Below are 20258 nucleotides of genomic sequence, written 5' to 3'. Positions count from 1 at the left end.
AACTTACCTTGAGCTATTACTGAGAAAAGCGTGATCTAAATCCAAATCTAAAATCCAATACCAGGCATAGTGTGAAGTAATAGAAAACATTACAAATATCACTCAGGACCTACAGAGCAATTCTACCACACCATAATAGCAGTAACTTCCACAAATCACACAACAAGCACCTACCTAGGAAAAGACAGCACCGCAAACACTGCTGTGAGCACCAGAACATCAATAAACCTATTGAAAAACTAAACAAACCAGATCAGAACAGATTGATCCTGCACAGGCAATGTTAACAAAAAACTATGTCTCTTTCACATATGCAGAACACAGATAGAATTTCACCCAGTATAGAATAAGTAACCACAAAATAAAAATAGAAATAAAAATGAAATGGAACCTCCAAGAAACCAAACTCTTCATCCAATGCAATACCAGAGACAGAGAAAGCAATGCGAGTCCTCCTGTACTGTGCAGATAGCAGACTTAAATTTCAAAAACTGACATATTCCAACCACTCCATTACAAATTAACAAATGTAAATTTAAAAAAATGGAAAATATGATACCAAACAATATTGGATTGGACTAAATATATTTTCAATTAGCTTTTAGAGGCCAAAACCTCCTTCCTTAGGTCAGGACAGTATACTGCTATGGTATCCTGTTCTGACCTGAGGAAGGAGGGTTTGGTCTCTGAAAGTTAGTCAAAAAGGTATTATAATTAATCCAACAAAAAGATAACACTAGTATAGATCTGTCTGGTTTTGCAGAGATCAGCCAGTTTTGTATATGTAACGTATTCCCTTATTTATGATCTAGTAGGGCACATAGCTAGCCTGTGTTTTCTTGACCTTTACAGGGACAATAGACAGGCTTGCTTAGCCCTAGTAATGGGCCATAAACTTTAACAAGTGTCTGTTTGCTTCAAACAGGCTCTAAACATAATACAGAGACACTCTCAGTGAAGGACAAGTATGAGTGATAAGTATTCGAGGGAGGGAGGTTACAAAGGGTAAATAATGGATAATTGGGGAAAAAAAATACCAAAGAAGCAGAATTATGTGAAGGTGACCTTAGAGGTTAGAGCTGAAGAATACCAGATAAGTAAGAGAGAAAATATAAGCATTAAGTGATTGGACAAAATTAAGCTTCAGAAATCTGACAAGCACATCTTGTGGCAGTCAGATTTGTTAAGCTTCCACGGAAATACACAGAAAGACCAGAGAGAGATTTTATTTTCCTTATACTGAAATTTAGACTGATATAAATAAGAATTCAATTTTCTGTAACACTGGGATAAAATAAATTTTATTTGTAATCATTTATTTACTCTAATAAAGTTTAGCAATATTATAAAAGAGAAAAATTAAACTCTGGAGTGTTTTTCCTTTGCCAGAAGAGCTTTCTTTCAGTCTTTTCTGAAGTTGTTTAGCTCCTCTTTAGAGGCAAGAGAGTGGCTATACACACCTTATTTCCATTTTCTATTTTTATTTATTAATGTTTATTAACACAGCTATTACACTACTTTATCTTAAACTAAAAATAATTTTTTTTTTCTACCTTTGTTGTCTGGCCATTTACTTTTTTCAATTGTGGTCGGCCTAGTCTCTGGTTTCTGCTTTCCTTGTCTTGCCAGATTTCCTATCCATTTGTCAGTTTTCTATCCTTTTCCTTTCAGCTTTCTTCAATTTATTTATCGCATCTTTCCAGATTTAATTCTTTATTACTATCCAATCCTCGATTTCCCTCTTTTTACTGTGTCTATCTACAGATTATCACCTCTTTCATTCACCCTCGGTCTCCTATTTAACTTTCTCTTATTCCCCAGTCTCTCAAAAACTCGACCCTTCCCCCCAATCCAGCATCTTCTCTCTCTTTTCCCTCAATCCAGCATCTTCTCTCTCTCTTTTCCCTCTTCCATCCAACATCTGTCTTTTTTCTTTATTATTATTAATTTTATTATTCATTTATTAATTTGGATTTGCTCACATCTTTCAGTTTCCCTGTTCCATTCAGCATTTGCCCCCGCTCTCCCACCGAGCATCTGCCCTCTTTCTCTGCTCCCATCCGGCATCTGCCCCCTTCTATCCCTCCTTCCATGCAGCGTCAGCCCCTTTTCTTCCTTCCGTCCATCCATCCAGCATCTTCCCCCTTCTCTTACCTCTTCTATCCAGCGTCTTCCCCCGTCTCTTCCATCTAGCATCTGCCCCCTCTTTCTCCAGTTCCATCTAGCATTTGCTCTCTCTCTCCTCCCCACTTCCATCCATCATCTGCCCCTCTGTCCTCACCACTTCCATCCATGTGCCCTTCTGTCTTGTCTACTTCCTTCCAGCATTTGTCCTCTCTCCTCCCCACTTCCATTCAGCATATGCCCTTCTGTCCTTTCTCTCCTCCCCACTTCCATCCATTGTCTCTCTGTCCTCCCCACTTCCTTCCAGCATGTGCCCCTCTGACCTTCCCACTTCCTTCCACCATTTGCCCTCTCTCCTCCCCACTTCCATCCAGCATTTTCCCTCTCTCCTCCCCACTTCCTTCCAGCATTTGCCCTCTCTTATCTCTACTTCAATATAGCATGTGCCCCTCTGTCCTCTCCTCTTCCTTCCAGCATTTGTCCTCTCTCTCCTCCTGCTTCCATCCAGCATGTGCCCCTCTGTCCTCCCCACTTCCTTCCTCAAACCAGCAGCAGTGGCAGCAAAACAAAAAACAAACATCACAGGGCCACACTGTACATACTTACGACAGTTGGCTGTGCCCCAGAACAAGAAGTGACGTCGGAGGGAGGCGGGACAGGCGTCAGAGGGTATGTACAGTGCGGTCTCGTGTGTTTGTATTTTGCTTTGCCACTTCCGCTGCTGGTTTGGGAAAGCAGCAGCAGCAGATGGAGCAGATCTTGGTACACTGGCTGCGTGGTGGGCCAGTATGGCTCTGCAGCCTCTTAGCAGAAGGTGTGCGGCCACGCAGCTTAGAAGGAACAGTGGAGAAGACACTGGACTAGAAGGATCTTCAGTCAGACCTCTTGTATTCTTATAAGAGGACACCACAATGATTGCAAAATTAAAAAACTAGAAAGGTGTTGAAAGTTACAGGCACATGGAGTACTTTCAAAGGTTTGCAAACGTATTTTCTGAAAGCATGGAACAGGATGGAACTCAGATCCCATCTGGTTCTGCTTCCTCTGTTGGCACAGAATTGTCCTAGCACCCTCCTGTCTGTTCCTCATACAGAACAAGCACAGACGTTAGTGAAACAAAGCCAGGCACTTCAGCAGAATGCACGGCTCCTCAGGAAAGAGGCCAGGGAGATCCTAAAGCAATGAACCATTTACGTTAGGGAAGTGTGCTGCTGCCCATGTTGCATCTGTGCTGTGAGGTGTATGTGTGTGCATGTCTTAGCTTCCCCTGCTGCTGTAGTGAGACAATGTGTGTGCATGAGAGAAGCTTGCACTCAGCACCATACCAAGGGCGTCTCCTCTCACTGGCGAAGTGAGCAAACAGGATATATATTTATGATTATTAAAACCTGATATACTGCCTCTTATAGTAAAAGGCCAAGGCAGTTTACAAAATTCACAAATAACAAAAATTTAAAATAACTCCATTAAAACAGGAAAGAATGCACTCATTCAGAGAACCATACACACTCATTCAAAAAAACGTGCATGTGTGTGTGGAAGCTTGTATTCTGCTACCCCTGCTGTACCTTTTGTGTGAGACAGTGCCAGAATGATATTTGCTCCCAGGGTAAACAACATGTGGAAATGTAACTATTCCAATCTCCCCTTCCTCTGCAAAGTAGCACTGGAAGCACCATAAAAAATATGGCACCCATGGCAAATCCTAAACACCTCTACTCTAATTCAGATCCTTGTGTGAGGCAAGTTTACCCTGCTGATGCCAGGCAGTAAGGAAAGGGAAACTTTCATCACTGTTAAATTTTAGAACCATAACAAACAAATTCAAAGGAAGGAAAGGGATTTTGGATTTAGCTCACTCCTTTTTTCAGTTGTAGCTGGAGGTGAGTTACATTGAATGTACTGTAGGTGTTTTCCTGTAAGGCTACAATCTAAGGTTGTATTTGAGGCAATGGAGGACCTTGTCCAAGGTCACAAGGAGCCACAGTGGGCTTTAAACCCTGGTTCTCAGCCTGCATCTCTAATCACTCATAGGCCTCTCCTCCACTCCAAATACTCTTTTCCAAAGGAGTAATGGAAAGAAAACACACCACCAAAATGAAAACATACATTATTGCATTTTGTTTGCTTGATTTTCTGGCCTGCTAACATGCCGAATAACTGAATTACACAAACCTTATTGCATGAGAACAGGAAGAGAAACTTCTGTACTGGAACCAAGAAACCAAAAGCAAAGATACTCAAAATGAGGTGACCTGGAAAAGCTATGTGTGAAGGCCTCAGTACTACAATAACTGGATAATTCTAGTTTATTTATAAACAGTGAGATATTTACATTTAATATAGACATACGTATAAAGTTTCCATCATTGAAAAACAAAACCTGTTTCTTCAAAAACAATATAATAGGTCTTTTCTAGAAAATACATGTAGAGAAGTTGGAATCTTGCAGTGTGGGTGCCTGCAAAGATTCTCAGAGCCTTTACCAGAAGCAATATAATTCTTGTCTGACATCAGTAGTTGCCAGGCACAGCAATACATGACCCCTGGACCTTCTAACCTCTTCTAGAAAGAGAGAGTACATAGTAGTACAATATATTAGAGGAAGGGAACAGTTTGATAGGCAACTGCCTTGAGTATAAAAACCTGTCTTACATGTGGATAGCTGTCTTTGGTTCTTTGCCTCCCTAGCTCTGACCCTAAGTATGAGGGGAAAGCCCTTCAAGCCTAAAGCTCCAGCCATATAGACCCAGCAATATACATACTTTACTTTACTGTGCTACTGTACCTGGTATGATAAGTTAAGAAGTGATCCAGCAGTATACAGGCCGCCATTTTGGTCTGCCATTTGGGTACCGCTGTTAGGGTGCCAGACATTTGGCCACTGGACTTTTGGATGCCCAGATGATGGCGTCTAAAAGTTCTCTCTCTACTCCTCCTCACTGACCTCCAATACTCGTTGGGCAGAGGCTGCTCACTGCTGCAGCTGGGGTGCTTGGGGCAGAAGGGAAATATGGGCTGTCCCAGGTAATGCCGCAGCCTGTGAGGAACGCTGGTTCTTCAAGAAGCCTATTCCGTCCTCCCTCACAGACAATGTGTGGGGCAGCCCACATCTCCCTTCTGCTCCTAGGACCCCTGGCCAAAGCAGCAAGCAGCCACAGGCCCTGTTCTCTGCCTTGAATATTTTAGATTATTACATTTATGATGGTGAAGAGGAAGATCAAAGTCAAATCTGCGTCCACGCCAATGGTTTCTGCCAAGGGATCCATGTGACCTCTGGTGCCTGAATGTTCTCCCCCAATCTAGTTTGTCTTCTCAGTCTGCTTCCATTGTAGGGGCTTCTTTAAGCCCTATTGAGAGAATTGTTTCCCCATTGCCAGTAAGCACTATTTTAATGAGAATATCGGATAGAATGTACAGGTGGGGCTTTTCCCCAGTGGTTCATCCCTCCAGGGAGTTTCTATAGCTCCTAGGTTGGAAGATTAGGAAACAGTTTCATTATCTAAACTGATTATGTTTGCTTCAGATGTATCCAACTCCACTTCTTTGCAAGCAATATCTGCTGAGGTTTCACTTAACGATATTTGGAGTTTATTATCCATGAACAATGCGTTGTTAGTTAGAATGAACTGTGAAGTTGTGAAGTTCTCTCAGGATGTAGTGAAGAAGTTACGTGAAGTGGATTCAAGACTTCAGAAGGTGGAGGGGATTTGTAATATGTTCTCAAGTTTTAGTTTTACAATCTCTGGGGACTACAAGAGTTGATGATAATTTAGGGCTCCATAGGCAACTAGAGTCCTTGTAAAATGCAATTAAGGCATGAAACCTTAGAATGCTGAATTTTCCCAGGAACGATTTGCTTTCTCCTTTAATTTTGTTTAAAAATGATCTTAAAGATGTATTGTGCATGTCTGATGATATTATTGTTTCAAAATTGTATTATATTTCTTCATTAGTTACCCCTAGATTCTATATATGGTGCCCAGATTTGAGCGTGCTTCCGAGATGCACATGCAACCTGTTAACCATCAATAACTGGATTCTAACAACTAATTATTGATGTTAATTGGCACCAATTAGGATTTGCGTACATATCTGGCTGAGCACTATAACACTGGGGGCCTAAATCCCATAGCGACCAACCCAAAAGGGGGTGTGGCCATGGGAGGGCCATGAGCGGGTTAGGGGTATTCCAAAATGCTAAGCACAGTGTTATAGAATAATGAGTCTCTGTGCCTAACTTGGGTGCTGGGATTTACACCAGGTTTCAGCAGAGTTGGGTGTGGGAATTGATGCTAAGTGCTAATCTATAAGGACATGCACCTTTTACAGAATAGCACATAAATTTATTTAGATTTTGCTCACACCTTTTTCAGTAGTAGCTCAAGGTGAGTTACATTCAGGTACTCTGGATATTTCTCTGTCCAAGGAGGGCTCACAATCTAAGTTTGTACCTGAGGCAATGGAGGGTTAAGTGACTTGCCCAAGATCACAAGGAGCAGCAGTGGGATTTGAACCAGCCTCTGGATTGGAAGACCAGTGCTCTAACCACTATGCCCAATCTCATCGTTGAGCACCCTTTATAGAATCCTTCCCTTAGTGACCAGGAAGGAGTTATTTATTTATTTGAGACGTTTATACCCATTTTCCTGCACAAGTTTGACTTCAATGTGGCTAACAAGCTACAAGAAGACAGTACAAAATATGAAATAAAAACCATAATCCTGCACATATCAATAAAGAATCGTACATATGTATGCAATGGGGGAAAGAGGGACAAAAAATACTAGGCATCAGCATCAGTTAACAGAAATTTTTTAAAAAGGAAAGATTTTAAAAACTTGCGAAAAACTAAGTAATCATGTTGGGATCTATTGTATTTTGGCAAGGAATTCCACCACTTAGTACTTTAGTAAGAAAAGTAGCAGAATAAATGGATTTATAGACTACTTTCTTACAGGTAGGAAAATAAAGTTGCAGGTAATCTCTTGCCCCATAGGTTGCACTGTGAGAAGGCAAAGTGACAAGGGACAACATATAATCAGGGGCAGTGCCATATAAAGTCTGAAATATGAGGTCACAGAGCTTAAAAACAACTCAGCAAGGGGATAATTCAACAATTCAAATTTGACAGAATTTCTTGAATCATCTCAGGATAGTATAACTGATAGGTCAACTCTGGTGGTAAGTTTTGCAACTGAATTGGATAAGATTGCAGTTCTTAAGGCTTATTCTTCAAAGAAGACATACACTTTTGTAGAGAAACTGTAAGTATATTTCCAGATGTGGTTCGAGCTTTGCAAATGAGAAGGAAGCAAGCAATTTCTGCAATTTTGGAAGTCAGTGCAACTTTTTTCTTGCATTTCCCTTGGAAGTGTTTCTTTTCCCATCAAGGGAACAATTTTGTGTATAGTGATCATTCTCAATTGGAGACTTTTTTAATGAATAAATAGAGTACTAGTAATTTTTCTTTGGTTTCTAAGTAATTGATGGTTTTTAGTTGGAGGGGCGGGGATAAAGTGCTCTTTATGTTAAGTAAGTGTTCCATGGTCTCATTCTGTACCTCAGTTTTCCATGATATGGTATAATAAGTAATTGGATTTTTCTAGAGATTGTTATGATCTGTGTTCTTTAAGCAATGTATTATTTAATAAAAAGTAAAAATAAATAAATACATAAACAAATAAATAAATAAAAAGACTGATCTGAGGCTCCATAACAAACTAGCGGGAATCTTTATCTCTAAAAGCTCACCTCTTGAATTCAAGGTACCTCCATCCCAGCCAGCTATGCTGCACCTTCAGGCCTCACCCCATGTCTTCTGACCTCCATACTTGTCACTTGGTTATGTTTAATTTTAAGGATGAGATATTGTTTGCAATGACAATGATACAGGAAATGTTAATGACATAACCTATGCTGTTGCATTTCGTTACCAAATGAAAACAAGCAGAAAAAAACACATTTTGTGTTGTTGGCCAGTAATAGTGCACACTATGTGGAAAGAGGAAGAGTGGGCACCTCCACAGCCCTACAATATAAAAGTTGCCATCCTCAGTCCCTAAAAAAACAGTTTACCCTTTTTGCAATTTCTAAGGTTCTGCAGGATTTGTGCTTTTTCTTCCATGAAGCTAATTATACTATCCCTTACACTCTTGGTGGGGGCAAAGTCAAGAGAGAGAATAAGAGGAAGATAGAAAGAAGAAAAAAAAGTGGCGAGGGAGATAAAAAGATTTTGTAAACGCTGTTGGAATTTTATGTGTATAAGCAGAGTTGTTTGACTATGAGGGAAAAGTCTCAACCGCTACAGCTATATTGTATACACCTAAGTGTTCATTTTATAGCCTGTAGAAAAAGTCATCATAGACTTGAAAAACCCTCAATTTTTACTTATATAGAATTTTTATTGTTTGCTTGATCAAAAAAGTAAAATCATCACTTATCTTGCCAAAATGTTTTCTTTTGAAAAGGCGCTTAGTCCGGTTACATAATGAAAATGCAATGGTTCCTACGGTCCCGTTTCGAGTATCTTCGTCAGGGAACCTCCTTGCACCTAAAAATATTGCGCCAAAATAATTAAGTCAAAAAGCGGGAAAAATTCAAATTCAAATACTGTAAACTAATACCTCACAGGCAAATCATGTCATCATACCTTTGTTCAAAATCTTTGTTCCAAATCTGAATTAGTTTTTCTCTAAGGAAGATCGTGTCTTCTGTGAAGAAATTTATTGGCGTCCTCACCTGACTTAGTTGGGCGATTAAAGAGAGTTTTACCCAATCGAGCATTAGAACGTCATATGCTGCACTGCTGACTCAGTCCAATCACGGACTGAAGCGGTCACTGCTCAACCGAATAGATTAATTAGTCAATTTAAAGGGGCCTTTTGTCCTTTACAAAATATATATATATTTCCGTGATTACCGCCATTCACGGAACTATGAAATGAAAAAAGTTGATGAATTATAAAAAAAAAGCTCCCCAATGTACATTCATATTTAACCCTCGGGGTTCCAGAGTGTTTAATCTATAGATCCATCGTTGTTCAGCTTGTAATAGCTGTCTGCTGCGATCTCCGCCTCTAATATGTTCTGTCACATGGTCTATCACTGAACATTGAAGATGTCCAAAATTGTGTTGAACTCTTTACAGTGGGAGACTAAAGGAGCTCCTAATTTTAAAGAGTTAATGCATGACTTGTGTTCACTCAATCTTGTTTTTAAACTCCTGTCTGTCTTGCCAACGTATATTTTATTGCATGGACATTTCAAAAAATATATCACATGATCAGTCCTGCATGTGGTCAAATATCTTCGTTTATATACTTTGTTGTCTGATGGATTGCTAAAATTGTCGCCTTCTATCATCATATCACAAAACGGACAAGATCCACATTTTGTATGAAATCTTTGCCAATATTGCTGCCTCTGCTGTTACTGTTGTACCTATAAATTGCATTAATAGATTCTAAAGTAAATTTGTTAGTTCAGAACACCAATCCTGCAATAGCCTGCCTTATTGACTGAAAAGAGTGTACAGCATATGTGGTGAAACAATCTATGGCCTCCTGGCTTCTATTGGTCCAGGCCTTGGTCCCAAATCAATAAATATTTTAAGTGAATGCTCCCCCTTACAGTATTGGGCATATACTGAGACTTGCCCTTATACTAACAATACAATTATTTTGTATCTTTGTTGTCTTTCCATTTAATTTTATCAGTTGAGTCGATCTTGGTCTCTCTTTACCACTTCCTCTTGCTAAGTTCTTCTAAAGGACCATTTCTATTTTTCTTTTTCTGTACTCTCCTTTCTCCTTCCCTTCCTTCTCTACATTTCTTTCTAATATGGAGTGGAGGAGTAGCCTACTGGTTAGACTACCAGTGTTGCCATACAAAGGTGCCCAGTTCAAATCCCACTGCTGCTCCTTGTGATCTTGGGCTAGTAGTCACTTAACCCTCCATTATCTCAGGTACAAAATTAGAATGTGAGCCCATCAGGGAACTACCCAATATACCTAAATGTAACTCACCTCAAGCTACTAGTGAAAAAGTGTGAGCAAAATATAAATAATATTGATCTTTTGCTTCATCTTTTTTATTAATTTCTCTCATCAGTTTTATATCTACCTATAGATAGATGTCATTCCTCCTGACCTGTGAGGGGCATTTTTGAAAAGGACGTCCAAGTTTTGATTTGACGATCCGTTGCAAAACATCCCGATCCAGTGGCAGGGAAACCTGTATTTTCGAAACAGATGGACGTCCATCTTTCGTTTCGAAAATACCGCAGGGACGTCCAAATCCTTAAATTTGGTTGTCCCTAGATTTGGTCGTTCTAGACATGGATGTTTCTGATTTTCAACGATAATCAAACCAAGGACGTCCATCTCAGAAATGACCAAATGCAAGCCATTTGGTTGTGGGAGAAGCCAGCATTTGTAGTGCACTGGTCCCCTTGACATGCCAGGACACCAACCGGGCACCCTAGGGGGCACTGCAGTGGATTTCATAAATTGCTCCCAGGTACAGAGCTCCCTTACCTTGTGTGCTGAGCCCCCCAACCCCCCCAAACCCACTACCTACAACTGTACACCACTACCATAGCCCTTAAGGGGGGCACCTAGATGTGGGTACAGTGGGTTTGTCGTGGGTTTTGAAGGGCTCCTTCTTTTTTCGATTGTCAAGGACGTCCAAGTGTTAGGCACGCCCAAGTCCCACCTTCACTACGCCTCCGACATGCTCCCTTGAACTTTGGCCATCCCTGCGATGGAGTGCAGTTGGGGACGTCCAAAATCGGCTTTCGATTATACCGATTTGGATGTTTCTATGAGGACGTCGATCTTACGATTTGTGTCGAAAGATAGATGTCCTTCTCTTTCGAAAATGAGCCCGATTGTCATTCTGGCTGTTTTCACCTTTCAGCTATGTAACAGTTATCCACTTCCTACTTTTAACTTCTCTAGTCCTCCCATTCCCCACATCTGTCTTATTCCTTTCCCAGCTTTCTATTTCCCCTGTCTGACCCACTTTCTAGTCCCCCATTTCTTCTCTGTACTTACACCCTCCCTACCCTCATCTACCTTCTTCTATCTCTTATCCTCAAATCAGCCCCATTTCATTCCTGTCTCTCATCCCCTTGCCAACTCCTATGTCTTACAACCTATTCGGGTTTTCATTCCTTTTATTGCCCCATTTATATCTGCTCTCATCATCTTCAAAGACATGTCCCCTTCCTTTGTCTGTTACCCACTCCATAGCTCTCTGTCTATTCCAACTGACTCCCAACCCCTCTGCAAACCCTCCAGGTGCTTCAAACCATCTCCCCTCCTCATAGTTCATACCCTTCACCTGATCACCAGGTTCCCATTGTCCTCCTAATCCTTGGTCAATGTTTTAGTCCCAACTATCCCCCACTCTACCTAGTCCCTGAGTCTTCACTCACAATTCTATCCAAACCCTGAGTCCTCACTTACACTCATGATATCCAGACAAACTTAGTCTGCCTTCTGGTTGCTTAATTAATCTTAGAATCTTCACCTATAAACACGGTAACATAGAAAATGATGGCAGAGTGGAGGAGTGGCCTAGTGGTTAGGGTGGTGGACTTTGGTCCTGAGGAACTGAGTTCAATTCCCACTTCAGGCACAGGCAGCTCCTTGTGACTCTGGGCAAGTCACTTCACCCTCCATTGCCCCATGTAAGCCGCATTGAGCCTGCCATGAGTGGGAAAGTGCAGGGTACAAATGTAACAAAAAAAAAATGATGGCCGATCATACTGCCAATCCAGTGTGCCAATCCATTCCCACTACTGATCTGTGCTATCCTTTCCTCTCCTCAGAGACTCTCTGTGCTTATCCCATGCTTTCTTTAATTCAGATACCCTCCCTGTCTCTACCATCTCTACTAAGAGGTCATTCCTCACATTCACCACCCTTTCTATAAAGATGTATATTACTCCTGAGTCTATCTTGTTTCACCTTCTTCCCATTCCCCTTGTTCAAAAGGTTCATTTTAATTGAAATGGGCTCACCTGCTGTGCTGTTATGCCATGGAGGTAATTAAATGTCACTATCATATCTCCCACTGACCATTTTAGTAGCCACCCTCTGGACCGACTCATGGGGTAGAAGTGCGGGAGAATTGTGCCTGAGCATGCGCTCAGCACAATCCTCCCACATGTGTTTGACAGGTCTGGGCTGTCAAAAGCCCAAACCTGTCAAACACAGGGGCTAGAGGTCAATGGGACCACCAGGCCCCAACTACCCCTGCCCCGAGCAACGGGGGCTGGAGGTCCGGCGGACCTCTGGTCCCCCTGACGATCCCCTCCCCCCCCCCCCCCCAGGTTCAGGGCAAATGCATGCTGGACAGGGCTCACTATTCCTCCCCAATGATCTGCAAACCCTAACGCCAGCTCAGAGCTGGCGTAGGGTTTGCCATGGCCAGCGACCCAGTCTTTGGTGCGCTGGTCACTGATCATTGGGGATGAATATGTTTAGCCCTGTTTTGCATGCATTTGCATGCTAGTTGCATTCAGAGCCCTCGAGCGCGTTGTTTCATGCGCTTGTAGACTCTGATGATTGGGTGGTAGCAAACGCCGGTGCTAGTATGTCGCTAACAGCCTCTAGCGCCGGCGTTTGCTTTTGATCATCCCCATGTAAATGAGGTCTCACCAGAGACTTATAGAGAGACATCACCTCCTTTTTCCTGCTGGCCATTCCTCTCCCTCTGCACTCAAGCATCCTTCTGGCTTTTGCCATTACTTTTTCTACCTGTTTGGTCACCTTAAGATCAGCAGATATGATCACCCTCAATCAGTGGTTATATTTAGGGCCCACGATTATGGGAGAAGCCCCAGTGTATAATCTCCAGCAAAGGACCCTCACAGGATATAAACTAAGGGAAAATCCCAGTGAAGGTTTCCGACACCAGATCCTGCCAAATCCGAGCTACAACTGTGACTGAGCTGAAACTGCAGAGGAGTAGGAAGAAGCTGCCAGGTCAAAAATAAAAAAAATGTGAACAAGGGATTAGGTTTATATATAAGTTGTAAAGTAATAACAGAATAGTGAAAAATCAGACTGACAGATTCATAAATCTGTGGCCTCATCTCTATAGCAAGATCTAATGCTACAGTCGTACTTCTTACAGACTTACAGTCAGGGCTAGCAGCTATACCAAATTCTAGATGTGCTGTTTCTTGTGGACAATTCAAAGGTCCTTTGTTGCTTTTAGGAGAACTTGTTCTCATCAGGCAGTTCCCTGACCCATGCACTCTGAAGATTTTGCTTCATGCACTTGTTATTATCTGCTTAGATTTCTGCAACTCCCTCCTTACTGGTGTTCCAGTGGAGGAGTGGCCTAGTGGTTAGAGCACTCTTGAAATCCAGAGTTGGCCAGTTCAAATCCCACTGCTGCTCCTTGTGATCTTGGGCAAGTCACTTAACCCTCCATTGCCTCAAGTACAGATTTAGATTGTGAGCCCTCCTCGGACAGAGAAATATCCAGTGCACCTGAATATAACTCACATTGAGCTACTACTAAAAAAGGTGTGAGCAAAATCTAAATAAATAAATACTAGAATCAGACTTGATAGCTCAATGACCACTCCCTTTAATCGTGTGGCCCCCATCCTTTGGAGCTCTCTGCCCACTGACCAGAAAGCTCAGAGAAGAAATTCAAAGCAGTCACTAAAACACAGCTGTTCCATAAGACTTTTGATTAGTTTCTAAGAATATTTTTTTTATCATACAGTGTATGAAAATGGGCGTCTGGAATTGAGACCGCAGGACACTGCCCAGCTTTTTCTCTCCTTCCCTCCATTTTATATTCGTTTTCTGGAAAAAAAACTGATGTGCAATTCTCCCTTCCCCCACCATTGTGTCTCCCATTTATCCATATCTTATTTCTGGTAAAGCACTCTGATGCTATTTCTGAAGAGCACTATTTAAATAAAAAAAAAGCCTGTTAAATAAATAAATATGCCCAACGGCACTACATTCTAGGGGTAAATTCTCAAAAGGATGCCTACAGTTAGGCACCATGACAGAAACCCTCAAATTCTATACATGCCGCCTTAAGTTGTGTGCACTAATTTGGCCATGCGGTCAAATTAAGTTGTGTGTACAACTTAATTGATTAACAAGTCAATCAGCGATGATAATTGGTACTTAACCAATTAGTGGCACTAATTGGCTTTAATTAGAATTTATGCGCACAACCTTATAGGCGTATAAGCTGAAAAGGGGCGTAGCCATGGGCATGGAATGAGCGGGTTGTGGGTGTTCCAAAAAAAAAAAAAAACTATGCTCATTGTTATGGAATACCCCCGATCTAGGTGGCCTAAATGGGTGCATCTAAATTTTAGGCACAAAAACGGCACGTGCACATATTCTATAAAGCGTGCCTAACTTTACGCATAGTTTATAGAATCGTGCAAAGTGGGTGGTTTTTCAGTGCTGATTTTCCAGGCGCCAAAGTGCTATGCAAATTCTATAAGGGCAATTAAGCACATAATCGCCGTTACAGAATACTAGCATAAGTGTGCATTACTGCACCTAACTTTGGGGCCCTTTTCATAAGCGGCAGAAAGCCCACCGCGAGCTTACTGGATGCCAGTGTGGAGCTACCGTCAGCCCAACGCAGGGTGCTGGCAGTAATTCCACCCCCCAGCATGCAGCATTTCAAATGTTAGCGGAAATATTAATAAAATATTTCCGCAGGTGCTGACCTGGCGGTTGTTGGCCAACGTCGCATGTTACCTGGTTACTGCTGAGTTAGCGCAGGAGCCCTTACTGCCACCTCAATGGGTGGAAGAAGTGCTCCTCCCCTCCCCCCCCCCCCCCCCCCCCCCCCCCCCGCATGGCCATGCGATATGTGAAATCTTACCACATGGCCATTTCTTTTTTCGGCCTTTTTAACTGGCTGCAGTAAAACGGGCCTCAGCACACAGAAGAAATGGCCCCTGCCACTAGTTCAGGGCCCTTTTTTTTTTTTACCACAGCTTAGTAAAAGAGCCCCTTGGGTGCTCCCACTTACTCCTGCTCTAGGGCAGGCATAAATGGGCATGCCTAATTGGTGCTAGTTAGGTGCACAAATGTTAGTATTCTCTAAAGTCTCAGCGCTAATCACAGGCATGCTCTGGCCACTCATGCTCCTCCCACCTTGCCAATTAGTGCACGGACTCTACAGAATAACGACTAAAGGCATTCACCTGCCCAAATGCCATATTGGTGCAAATTAGTGGCAATTAATAGCGATAACCTGCAACTATTAAAGCCAATTAATTTATTTGTACATGTAAATGCCCTTATTTTGTAACATGTGTGTGCAAAGTTCCATACTAAGTTTTTCTGAACGTGCACATATCTATAAAATCTGGAGGCCAATGTCTTTGGCATCTGCCTCTGTAGGTGCTGATGTTCATTAGTGGGCAGGGCATAGGAAATCACAATGCAGCGGAACTAGAAACAGAGCCCCAAACCCCCCCCCAAAGTAGTAAAAAAGAGTTGTGCATGTAAAGTCCTGTGAAGTTTGTGCACAAAATAAGGTCTCATGGGAAAGCTCTGAAGAACAGTCTAAGCCTGGGAGTGGATTGCCTTAGACTTCACTACTGTTGTCTTAAGGGAAATCCACAGTCCTAGTAGTAGGAGACTGGTTTTCTACAATTGTCCACCTGATCGCCACTGCCAGCAGTACATGAAACAGCAGACATGCTGTTCAGGGAAGTGATCCACCATTCCATCTCATTTTGTTGCCAAACAAAACCTTCAGTTCACTCTACTGGAGTACTGGACTTGAGGACCTCCTTTGGGTATGTAGGGTCAGGTTTCATCCTGCGATAGATTTCATCCTTGGCTCATGCTTCCCGTTGAGAATCTAGAAGGCACATGACGGTCAAGGGAATATAAGGGTATGCCAACCCCCATAAGTCCCACACTAGTTTCTTTAAATATCTGTCTAGTCTACTCATTTTAGGCAACCACATTCCTGCTGCTCTCCCTGTCTCAATCCACACACTGTTGATTAACTCAGCAGGCACAGGGAGGGTCCTCCAGCTAACATCCTTTCAGAGACTCCGGTGGCAGCCCCGCCCTTCCCTGGGCGTCTATAACATTTTTCCAGATCCAGAGGGTCTGGGTCATGACCCACTCCAATGCTAGATGGGCTGGTATCTCTAGGTTCAGTTCTCCTGTGGCCAGACACACATAATCTAGCATAGTGGCAGGTGTGGGCAATCCGTCTCGAGGTCTTTAGGCACTGTCCACATAAGGCTAGCTCTCTGGGGCTGCAGAAATTGCTCAGTCTTGGCGACCACTTCTACCTTTACCCGCAGTAGCGCGGGTACCAGAGCGACCCCCCCCCCCCCCCCCCCATCACGATAGCTCCCTCCTGGGGCAAAACCACCTCTGTCTCCGATGGTCATCAACGCTGCCCTCGGTCCCGGAACACACTCAACTGGGGTTCAGGGCTATCCTCTGACTTGGAGGATGATGACAAAGGAAGGCTACTACTAATCTCTTCCTCTCCCTCATTCCCACAAGTCTTTTTACATGGGCCCATGGCCTTTGGGTCTCCACTTTTCCCCAGAGTTATGGTCAGTTCCTCGGCCCAGGTCCAAGCCATTGCACCCTCCGTAGAATCCACCTCAATCGCGATCACTACTCCCTCCTCGGGGTCTTTCCCCAAGGCACTTTCGGATTCCTGGTCTGCTTGCTGGTCAACTCTGAATCCAACACTACATTTTACTCTGGTCCTGCATCAGGGCCTCCTCCTCCTTCCCAAGTCCTGGAGCCGGGCTACCACTTCCTGAGGAAGTCCTTCTGCCATCCTTATCGTAGAACTCTGTTCCGCATGCAGGGTAGTATAAAATTACAGGTGCCACTTCACTCTTGAAAGGCAGTCAGTGCACACGATCCTCCCCACTGGTATACCCCCCTCCACTACCAGCTCCATCACCATGCACAACCAGTATGCCATCTTTCTCCCTCATCTCTCAACTTTGTTGCTTTGTTTTCTAAACTCCCACATCGCTAGGCAGATTCTCCTCTTTTTTTATAGGGCAGTATAGCACGTTCAACCCACGCACCTGTTCCCAGCCCTCCAATAACAGATCATTCCCCAGTGTCTCTGCAGCGTGCTTTCACAGAAGCACACTATCCTCCTCCTCCTTGACAAGCGCGGGAACCCCTGCCATGATGATTCAGCAGATCCTTCCCGCCCTTTATCCAGGTACTCACAGTTTTGGCATGCTTCATTATATCCATTAGCGTGGGCTTTTACAGGGCGGGAAACTTTCAGTTTTTATTGGGCTCTGTACCAACAGTCTCCTCAGTATTCTTGGGTACTAAATTTTGTAATCCTTGCAGTATTGGTATTTGTAATCCACAGGGCACAATATTTGTAATCCACAAAATCTAGTTCGCTCTTTCAATGCCAGTCCTTTCCACTGTTTATAACAAACGTTTTTTTTTCTCAAAAACTCTTCTGGATCCCAGAAGTGCCTCCAGAATTTTATGTAACGCTCCTTTATCTGAGTGCTTCTGGGTTCGTGATCCAATCTGTTTGGAGCCTCCTGAAGGCAGACCCTTACTTGCTTGGCACTCGGTGCCTCCACCTGGGGAAAGAAATGTTAGCAGGTGGGATTACCCTCTTCTCCCCCAGGAACCCAAAAAGCAAGTCCAAATGCAAACTGTTGTTAGATTAGACTGGTTGTTAGATTAGACAGGCTTGGGAGACTTCTGTATTCTCTCAAGTCCAAAAAACACTCTGGAGTCAGCAGCTCATGCAAACTCAAACAGTTTATTCTTCAACTCTGAAAAACCAGGAACATCAACCCACATCAACTCTCCAACCTTGAATGCAAATCTTTTTAAAACCACAATCCTCTTGGTATTCCCCAGGGGAACTCCTGTAGTCTCCTTCCTTGGATTTAAGTGACCTTCCTCAGCTGAGAGGTGAACCCAGTCCTACTCTTTCACTTGTTTTGTAGTCGTGGAGTAGCCAAGTTACCTCAGCCTGTGCCATAGGCGCTGACTCTGTGGGTGCTCGAGCACCTCCAATATTTTAACCCACCCAACCTGCCCGCCCTCTTTCCCTCAACAGTCCTCCGTCCTCGCCTTCCTGCTGCCCAGAATTTAAAACTCATCTTACCTCGGTCCCGGCAGCAGTGAAAGGCGAGCAGGCTCGCTGAGAGAAAAGGGAAGGCTGAAGCCGAGCCTGTTTGCCTTTCACTGCTGCCGGGACCGAGGTAAGATGAGTTTTAAATTCTGGGCGGCAGGAAGGCGAGGACGGAGGACCATTGTGGGAGAAGAGTCGGGCTGGGGTTGGGACTGGCACACGGAGGACAGGGGGCCTGGCACAAGGGAGGGGGGCCTGGAACTTGGAGGAGAGGGAGGGGCCTGGAACTTGAAGGAGGGGGGGCCTGGAACTTGGAGGAGAGGGGGGCTGAAAAGGGGCAGGTGGTGTTTGGGGTGAGTTACTGGACATGGAGGGGAGGGGAGGGGAGGGGAGAGAGGAGAAATCGCTGGACATGGAAGAGAGGGCAGGGGAGAGCAGTGGCGATCCTAGCCGGCATGACACCCGGGGCGGAGCACCGATTCGCCCCCCCTGGGTGCAGCGCGGCCCCCCCCCCCCCGGTGAAATGACACCCCCCCGGGTGCACGCCGCTGGGGGTGCCGCGGTGCGCGCCTGTCAGCTGAGTTTGCTGACTTCGCAAACTTCGCTGCAGCTCCCTCTGCCCTGGCCGGAACAGGAAGTAACCTGTTCCGGGGCAGAGGGAGCTGCAGCGAAGTTTGCGAAGTCAGCGAACTCAGCTGACAGGCGCGCCGTGGCACCCCCCCAGCGGCGTGCACCTGGTGGACCGCCCCACTGCCCCCCCGTGGTACGCCACTGGGGGAGAGATGAGACTTGTTGGATATGGATGGAGGGAGGGGAGGGCAAGGGAGAGAGGAGAATTCGCTGGACATGGATGAGAGGGGAGGGTAGGGGAGAGATGAGAATTGTTGGATATGAATGGAGGAGAGGGCAGGGGAGAGAGGAGAATTGCTGGATATGAATGGAGAGGGGAGAGGAAGGGGAGGGGGAATGCACCACCTGTTAAAAACATTTTTTCAGCACCCCAATCATTTTGAAAAGTTTGCTCCTATGGCCTGTGCTCAAATCTCAGGAGGAAGGTGCTATAAAAGAAATTATTCCATCCAATAAGATGACACTAGATAGAAATAAATAATATATTAAGAATGAGTGATAAGATATTAAGAGAATAGATGTCACAAAATTTCACTTAAGTGAAGATGTGCAAATGCTCTGTTAAACTGCAAAACAGCAAATTTAATTGCACTTGTAATTTAAACATCTAATTAAAAATAGATTAAAACCCTATAAATGCACATAAATAATTTAAAAGTGTTTAAAACCCTGCCTATTGGATCCAGATGATTACAATTCTAGTTTTTCTTTTCAGCTAACAATCAGCTTTAGGTAAATATGAGATATGCAATAGTATTTTAAATTGCTTAAAACTACAGTGAAACTAATTCACCGCTTTAAACCACTTTTTTTCTTAATTATCTTCTCAAAGGTAAGTTTCTTAAGGCCCCTTTTACAAAGGCACACTAAAAATAAGCATGTACTAAACGTTAGAGATGCCCATTCTGCTCATTTTCAAAGCACTTAGCCTTCCAAAGTTCCACAGAAACCTATGGAACTTTGGAAGGCTAAGTGCTTTGAAAATAACATATTATTCCTATGAAAGTCTGTAGCATTTAGGACAGTTAAAAATGCTAGCGCACCTTTGTAAAAGACACCCTCAATTCTTTTTAAAATATTTCAAAATATAAATTCAAGGGTTTAAAAAAATGATATGGTTTTTTTTACAGGTCGCAAATACTCAAGAGGTAAGTATAGCAGGCTTCTCTGTATTTTGTTAGTGAATTTCTTTCCTTATCCAAGTCCCTAGAGTCTCAAATATCTGTGTTATTTTTTTACTTATCTGGTTCAAATTCTCTTGTGTTCAGTTTTTCATCTGTCTTGATTGACTTTGCCTTGATCTTCTTCCTGTGAGCTGACTTTAAATAAAAATAAAAGGGAAAAGTCTTTCCCCCTATAAAGTGAGTGATCTCTAATACGTGCCTACCTGA

At 43.4% G+C, this 20258-nt stretch overlaps 1 protein-coding gene across 1 annotated transcript in view; it reads right to left on the bottom strand.

The window, feature by feature from the left end:
* The window catches only part of LOC115461997 (chemokine-like protein TAFA-1), a 37437-nt gene that overhangs the window by 14251 nt on the left and 2928 nt on the right, over positions 1–20258 (bottom strand). Inside the window, exon 2 of the mRNA XM_030192046.1 lies at positions 4234–4334. Within this exon, the coding sequence (XP_030047906.1) occupies positions 4234–4334 (101 nt within the window). The remainder of the gene's footprint in view (positions 1–4233; positions 4335–20258) is intronic.

The sequence above is a fragment of the Microcaecilia unicolor genome, chromosome 2 (assembly GCF_901765095.1).
Source record: "Microcaecilia unicolor chromosome 2, aMicUni1.1, whole genome shotgun sequence".
Taxonomy (NCBI): Eukaryota; Metazoa; Chordata; class Amphibia; order Gymnophiona; family Siphonopidae; genus Microcaecilia; species Microcaecilia unicolor.
Note: the sequence above shows the minus strand (reverse complement) of the source record. Positions and strands in the feature narration are given on the sequence as shown.